We start from the raw sequence: 8208 nt of genomic DNA on the forward strand, positions 1-8208 counted from the left end.
CGTCTTTAATTGTCTTCGATTTTTATAGTATGAATAACGTTCTCTTCGGACGATGGTTCACAGAACCATCACCTCAAATGACGCATAATCGCATCCTGTAGCGGGCGTTGGATTGCCTAGGCTTCCACGTGGTATCAATTGAAAGCCGGTATGCATAGGCATAGGTTTGCATACTGGCTCCATCAAATTTTTCCCACGCACAGCCGCCCTGCGTCAAGAAATTTGGAATTTCGTCATTATCGAAAGTGAGCTTTGTTGTTTTTCCATCCCGCAACTGGGTTTCGCCAGCTTGCTATTATGAAACCACGTCGCACCGGTGGAATGACTTTTCGAGATTTTTCCATTCATTTTATGTTTTGTCCTTGATTTAATCAAAGTAGCTGACCATTATGCCCTTGTGGTGGTCTCACGCAGCCTTATATCCTTTTGGTCACGAATATAGATGATCACTTCTTCTTTCTCGCGTTCCCTTCCCTTCTCTCTGCTGCTGTGTGGGCATGGACACCTTCTCCCTGCTCGGCGGCCGCCGCAACCTGAGCTTCCCCTACGCCATATGAATGTAGGAGTCGATTTGCAAGAAGGTTGAGTGTGGGGAGGCGATGCCTGCCTGGTGCCAGTCCTTGGCGCCGCTGCTCCAGACGATGGCGATAAATGCAAAGTGGGCTGGGTTCGATGCAGGGAAGGACCGCGCGTGGGCGCAGCTCCCGGGGATCAAGGAGATCAGGCGTAAAGCCAGGAGGCAGCAAGAAGTCGGTGTCCGAGGCCCGTGCGCCCACGCGCCCGCGAGCGAGAGGCGAGGCGGCGCCGCGTCGTATCCTGGACGGTAGTGGGGGGCTCGGAGGCGCGGTGGTGGCGGGAGGGGTGCGGGGCCTATCCGCGTGGGAGCGTCAAGCAGATTTCGGAGCCATCGACATCTAGCGCAACCTCCTTGGCAGCGGCGGGGGATAGGAGTTGCGCCATGGCTTGAGGCAACGGGAGGGGAGAGGCGGCGGCAACCGGCAGCCAAATGGTTATGGGTTTTGTTTTGTGATGATTCGTGCCTAGAAGGTGATGACCGCCGACGGCGTCCTGGGCGGTGCTGCTCCAGACGACAGCGAGACAAGAACTGGCGGTGATAAGAAAAAAAAAAGATGCCGATCTCGTACAGCCTGTACTGGAAGAGGATTTCGATTGAGAGGTCGGGGGCAATTTGGAAAGTTTCATTCAAAAACTGAGTGAATAACCAAAAAATGAATTAGAAAATTTCAAAAAATTCGAGCAGTGCGACGTGGTTTCATATATAACTAGATGATTCCCCGCACGTTGCTGCGGGATTTAAGAGAGTTTTTTAATAAAAACTAATAAAAAAATACAATAATTCTTTAAATAAAACACCATGGAGAGCATGTATAGTAAGACAAATAAGAACTTAGATCGAGTTTGCTAAAAAAACAAAAAGATGATAGATTTTTTTAATAAAGAAAAGCTCATATAAATGGTGCATTTGTAGAGACTACGTTGAAAGCTATATGAGAAATCTCTTGGATGAAAAATAATAGATTTTTGAGTTATTCTTGGATTAGAGAAGAAAGAAACAGATACGACATGCATTTCATGGATACAGGACATGCACGAAGTTGATTGGATGGTTGCAATAATAAAGATGATATGGCTGATTCAAAGAACACAGAAATAGTAATAAATCTTTATGGACCCTAATAGTGATGCACATGTTGATGTGGATAAATGAAGTAATCATATATATTCTAATTACTTTTATAAATAAATAAACTATTATAATTAAATGTTACTGGATTGCATGACATGTTGACGTGGATAACAAAATACTAGTGGGTTTTAATTGTATGTAATAGTGCATTGCTAAGGTGGATAGCTTGTATGTTGAGAAAAATCTCTAATGAGGACTAACTATATAGGTTTCATAGATGTCAAAATTAAATGGGCGAAACCCAATTACCAGACGGTAAAACATCGAAACCCACTTTTAATAATTGCGAAATTTCAAATATCTCCACCTGCGCCTCCCCCCGCCCCCACCCCAACACCCAAAAAAAAACCCAAACCGGCGACTGGCCGATCTGCCTCCACCCATCCCGCAGCCCCTGCGCGGCTCTCCTATGCCGGCGACGCAGCCCTCCCCTCACCCTTCTCCCACCAGTGACGCCGCACTGCGCGGCCCTCCTCTCACTGGCGACGGCCGACCTCGGCCTCCCCCCACCGGCGACGCCGCCCCTGCGGGCCAGCACGGACAGCGCGCGCGGGTGCCCTCCAAGCGCGCGTCTGCAGGGCCGGCAAGTGGGCTCTGGCCACCGCGTGCCCCTGGCGTCTGGCTTCTTCTCCTTGCTGGAGGCAAAAAAAACACAAGAAGCATGGCCAGGCACAAAGAGCCATCAACCCCCGCTGCCTGGCGGGACGCCATGGAAGGGGCGACTACGCTCGCACAACGCGACCCCTCAAAGCTTATTCTCGCAGGAGGCACCCTTCCTGTGCCAAGACCCGGGGCGAGGCGGAGCTCCAGACGAACGAAGAAGCCGGCCGCCCCCAAGAACACGCGGAGATGCGGCGGCTGCCGGGCTGAGGGTGCCAGGGGCTGCGCGGGTGCTGAGAGCGCCCTCCCACCACTCGCCTCGCCTCGCTGGCAGGGATCCGGAGCACCCGATTGTGATAGACGACGAAATCAAGGTGGGTTTTGGGGGGGGGGGCGTCTCGATCGTTGCGAAATAGGTTCGGATAGGGGGTACGATATGCGTTATTTTTTTTGCTTGATTGGTTCCTGCTTTTTAAGAATTAGAGGGGGGAACAGTTCTATGATTTGGCCCCTGATTTAAGCTCTCTTTTAAATACGATTGAATAGTAAGTAGTAACGCAATAGAAAGGATGTCATGGCTGTCAAGAAAAATCTTGTTCTATCTTATTTGTTGCCATCTAAAATTATTTTATCTCACTGCTCACTAGTAATAGTTCGTAAGCTGTTTCTTGATATCTATATCTTAATATCATTTTGATCTTGTTGATGTTTATCTCATCCTAATACTAGCATGTTCATTAGTTTGATATCTCCATCCAGATCACATTGGATTTGTAGATTGTAAGACGTGGCATTATAATTTCGGCTCACCATTGTAGGGATGTGAGGTCAGGGATAATCAATCAGCAATCACACCACTGCGCAGATCCCCACGGTTCCATCCAGCTGGTAAGAGTTTGGGCAAACAACTGCTGCCTCAGAGGCACCTTGTTACTCATAACAGAAAGACTCCAAATGCTTCAGGGAAAGATAATAATATAACGAACCTTAGGAGTAGCCAGAGAAATGCTGCAGCAAAGGCTTTGCCAAGGATGAAAAGCGACAAGGCGCCACAGTCACTGTGTTCGAATTCCCCGGATATTCCTATCAGGAAAAAGATTGCAGATCTATCTTGCAAAAAGAAAGAGAAGAAAGAGCTAAACGCCGACCCTTGTGAGGTGCTTACTAGAAAGAGGAAGAGAGGCACTGAAGGCAGATCCTCACCAAAGAGACCAAATTACCAGGACCTCCAATCACTGCCTCCAGATAGCCAAGAAATTGCAACTAGCAATGAAACCAGAAAAGTTAGCCACCAAAAAGGTAAAAATAAAAAGGATTCAGCTTTGGTGGTGCAGCCCAAAATTGGGGATGATAGACTGATGAACACCGAGGAAAATAATGAAGAGCCATCTGGGACTGAAAGAGAAAGAAAACAAGATTTTCATGGTTCAGATGATTGGACAGAAGAGCAGGATGTCGCATTGCGCAAGGCATACTTCAGTGCCCGACCTTCCCCGCATTTCTGGAAGACAGTTTCCAAACTGGTAATTCGAGTCCTTATGATATTTGCTTTAGTGTTTTCATCATTTTTTCATAATTGCAACAGCTACCCCAAGAACCATTATTGTATATCATTATCTTGTCTTATTTTATCATAAAAATTGAACAAGAATGATGCAGTTAATGTATTGTGGTCTGACATGATTTTACATCTATTTAGGAAATGACCACGCAAGCATGGACTGTTCATGGTTTTTTGTGCTACTCCTTGTAGCTTAGTTGGTATTCTTCTTATGAATGATGTACAACAGAAACAGTAAAGTGCAAGGCTAGACACTTGTCCACAATTTTGTCATAGTCCAACTCCAACCTAACCTAAATAATAATTAGTAAAATGGGATGAGTAGTTGCAAGATGTATGGTCAACTATAACGGGAAAAGAGAATGCTCCACTCCAAAGAATTAGATGGTGTCATTTTTCCGAACAAGAATGTCTATTTCCCAAAACTGTTCACTGTTCACAGTTAGCTTTTTGAATTTTATATTTGTTAGGTCGATTCTTATTTAATATTATTCATACATAATTGTTACTTGTTAGGAAAGTCCTCTTTACAAGTAGGCTTATTATAATTTTTATTCTCAAGCAAGGGTAGTCCAAATAAGTTCTTTTATCTCAGCTTCTCAATGTCTTCTAGTCTTGGCTGATGGCATGGAAGAAGAGCTCCTGGCTCGCCAGCTAAAGGCAGATGCCCAGCCGCCCATGTAATATCTCCTTTCCATCTGGTCTTGGATCCTTGGCAACAGCATGGGCATCTGCCCCACCCTTTACCCACCTGTGCAAATTACACAGGAAAGCAGTAGTTGTGAACCAACTCTGCTGGCCTGCCAAGGATGAATGCCCTATCCTTGGTCATCAGATCCTTACCCACCTGTGCAAATTACACAATAAAGCAGTAGTTGTGAACCAAATGCTGCCTGTTTGTTTATGAAACATATGGTCATATGCGCATTGGGCTACTTTTCTCTCTAAATGTGTAATTCCTGACATATTAGTAAATTAAAAATAGGCAATGGTATCTAAATACTTTGTAGATACTAGCTAGTAACACATGCCATACATTATGAACAATAGCGTTTACATGTATTGCTTTCTGTCTTCTCCAGTTTTTTCTGACACTAACTCAGAAGAACATTAGTGTTAGCATTTATTGTCTAAGTACTTTTGCTGGCGCCAGTTCTTAGCATTCCTGACAGTTAATTTCCACTATTGTTTTGACTTTTGACATTTTAAGGCAAACCTTAGTTCTATTTATTTGCAGGTGCCAGGGAGATCTGCTGAAGAGTGCTTCAATAGAATCCATGCTAACCTCTCAACACCTACTCCTATTGCCCGTCGTTCTAGGATATGCAAAGAAAAGTTTTCTCCTCTAGCAAATTTTTCATTATCCGATCCTGAACTTCCAAATCTCTTGGAACCTGCAGTTGGGAGGCAAAGTACTTCTAAACAAAAGAGCCTAGCAGCACAGAAGACAGTGAGACACTTGCTTCAAAAGCAGTGCCTCATTGACCATGCTCATGAGGCTGATCACTTCTCGATATTTGAATCCTCACCAAGTGCCTTACAATTGAACATTTCTTTTGAGGATTCTCCCGGGACTCCTCACAGTAGTGTGAACTCAGGTTCTACGCCCAGGTTCAGCGCAAGTTCTTTAGGGCAAAAGAAACCATTTTCACGGTTGAAAACTAAGCCAGATGAACCAAGCCCAGGAGTTTTGAAGCCTGTGAAGAATGTTATCTTGCATGAGAAGTACATTGACCAGTTGTCTCGCAGGCAAGGCACAAAAAGGCCTCGTAGAAAGACTCCAGGTTCTAAAGCTGCTGATTCTGTGAAGGCTCATTCTGAGCAGAAAGCTGGTGATCTGAAAGCTGCCAAAAACGCTCTCATCTCGGAAGCAACTGACTTTATAGGCCATTTTAAGAAGCTGCAAGCTAATTCCCTTGCGCATGTCATCGAAAATAGTGAAGATGATGAGATTGATGGTTCTGAAGGTGACTCATGCCAGTGACCATTGCCATGATGATAACACAAAAATGGAGCCTGACTATACCAAAGCTGCCGCGCTTCACGAATATGTTTTACCGTGAGTATACCAACCTGCAAGGGGGAAGGAAGGGGGGTGGTTAGCAGTTTGTCAACTAACCATAGTCACTAGTGCATGACTGACAATAACGCTAGGCAGTTTCCAGTACAATGTCTGTATTCGATTTTGTTCTTGTATTCAGTTTTGTTCTCACTAGTTCCTTCATGCTCGTTATGATAATGTTACTACCTTATGCCTGTCAAAAGCACTTGAAAATTGAAATAAGGGAAGGAAATGATGCATTCCTCCATAATCTTTTTCCCTGTAAGTTTTGCCAAATTATCCAATTATTGACAGTGATTCAATTCATAAGAAATCTTCATATAATCGTATCCTTCTTCCTGCAGGAGTAACAGCTTAGGTGCGTTTTGTTGGGTACGAGCTGGAAGGTGTTTTAGCTCACAAATGACACATGTACATACAACTATTGCCAAATACTCCCTCCGTCCCAAAAAAAATAAGTCATCCTAGAAATTGTAGAATAAATTAACAAAAAGGTAAAATGGTCATGTTTGTCTCTATTTATTATCCATATTTGACACTAATTGATTCTTGCAAGTGTACTTTCAAAATAGGGTAGGATGACTTATTTTTTGAGATAAATTTTGAATCGTAGAATGACTTACTTTTTGGGACGGAGAGAGTAGAGTCTAGAGGTATATATGTGTAGTCCCTTTCGCCGCGCGTGGCATTTTGGCATTTGGCCATTCATTCTAAGAGCATCTCCTGTGGATCCTCATTTTCCAATCCAACTATCATACTGGGAGAGTTTGTGTAAAGATTATGCTCTAACAGATTTCTTTTACCTTTTCTTTTTCCTAATAATTACTAGGACAAACCAATATTGCATCCTAGCTCTTCCAAAATAGAAGACTAACTCTTCCACGGTAGTTGGCTTGGGATGAGATTATTGGGGAGCTGCAAAAGCAACTCTTCCAATAATCATAAAAGAATTATTGAACATCTCCATTAGTTGGTGTTGGGGATCGCTACCTTCGGGTATTCACCCGAAGGCCGTAAGCTACGGCGGTAACCTTCGGATACTCTAGCACTAAGGTAATGCGACCACATCTCCCCCAGCTTGGCTACAGGAACCTAACCAAAGGTGATTCGGTTCCACGGGCAGAAAGCACCAAGTACATCGAAGGTGAACGCGCTGGCCTTCGGGAGCACGCTGAGAAGACCGGGCGTCCCCGAATGAGGAGACAAGAATCAACCGAAGGTCTCCCTCATGATCGACTAAAGGAAAAGCACCACGTGGAATCAGAGCGCTGCGAAGGTGCCGAAGGCTTCGGAGGTGGCATGAGAAACGTGATCATGTAGACAAATCCGACTTAATATACCCCCTGAATGTTAGCAGGTGAGGGATATTCTGGGAATTAGTAGGCAAAGGTCCGGGGTATAAATAGCCCCCCTTTTCTACCTTGAGACGGGTTGATAACTTTTTACCATTTGAGAGATATACTTCTGTTCTCCCTCTTTGTCAACTCTGTATCCTTCACATTGTATGTTCCCTGTCTAGGTCGATCACTAAATGAAGATCCCAACAGTGGCGCCCACTGTTTCAGCTCGAAAAGCAACCCTCGATGGCACCACAGAAAAAGAAAGCTCCTGCCGACCCACAAAACAACCAACCCCTACCACATAACACCCTCAACGACTAGCCTATACTCAAACAGACCAAAGATCCCGAACAAGAAGCAGAAGACACCGAAGCTTCGCGTGTGCAGTTCGATGAGCTCACAGCAGCAGCCATCAAGCTCAAGGCCCTGGAGAAACAAAAAGCACACCTCGCAGCACAACTAGCCACTAAGCAAAGAGCTTTAGACCAAGCAAACAAACTAGCTGAAGCTAAGCGCAAGCTCACGGCAATGCAAGAGGAGGTCGCAAACCTACAAAAAGCTTATGAAGAGACCCCTGGAGGGTCATCACAACAACAGGAAAACCACAGTTTCCGCCAAACCAACCACCTTCACTATGATGAGTAGCCCCCTCAACCTCCGGTCAATCTCCCTTTCGACCCCACCTCACCACTCTCTGCCACCTTACAGCAAACTCCATGGCCGTTAGGCTACAAACCCACATAGCTGCCCAAGTAGAATGGCTCCGCAGATCCAACCCAATTTCTTATGGCTTACGAAGCAACTATCGCCTCAACTGGTGGAAATGATTCAATCATGGTGAAATCTTTTGTCATAGCCTGCGAAGGTCCAGTGGCCAACTGGTACTCCTATCTCGCCCCGCAACCAATCACGAGCTGGTATCAACTCAAAAGCAAAC

The 8208-nt window shown here is 45.1% G+C and overlaps 1 protein-coding gene across 1 annotated transcript; it reads left to right on the top strand.

Moving 5' to 3' along the window:
- The first annotated feature begins 641 nt into the window (after window positions 1-641).
- On the top strand, window positions 642-6059 carry LOC120701936. The gene is made up of 4 exons (XM_039985730.1): window positions 642-749; window positions 2473-2682; window positions 3127-3831; window positions 5107-6059. Exons 1-4 carry the CDS (start codon window positions 642-644, stop codon window positions 5851-5853), a joined length of 1770 nt encoding a protein of 589 aa, XP_039841664.1. The 3' UTR covers window positions 5854-6059.
- The last annotated feature ends 2149 nt before the right edge of the window (window positions 6060-8208 follow it).

Source organism: Panicum virgatum, chromosome 4K (genome assembly GCF_016808335.1).
Source record: "Panicum virgatum strain AP13 chromosome 4K, P.virgatum_v5, whole genome shotgun sequence".
Taxonomy (NCBI): Eukaryota; Viridiplantae; Streptophyta; class Magnoliopsida; order Poales; family Poaceae; genus Panicum; species Panicum virgatum.

Coding starts and splice junctions, on each gene's coding strand:
- LOC120701936 (XM_039985730.1), top strand. CDS start 642: ATGGCGATAAATGCAAAGTGGGCTGGGTTCGATGCAGGGAAGGACCGC. Junction 2,683..3,126: donor TGATAGACGACGAAATCAAG/GTGGGTTTTGGG, acceptor TCACCATTGTAG/GGATGTGAGGTCAGGGATAA. Junction 3,832..5,106: donor GGAAGACAGTTTCCAAACTG/GTAATTCGAGTC, acceptor ATTTATTTGCAG/GTGCCAGGGAGATCTGCTGA.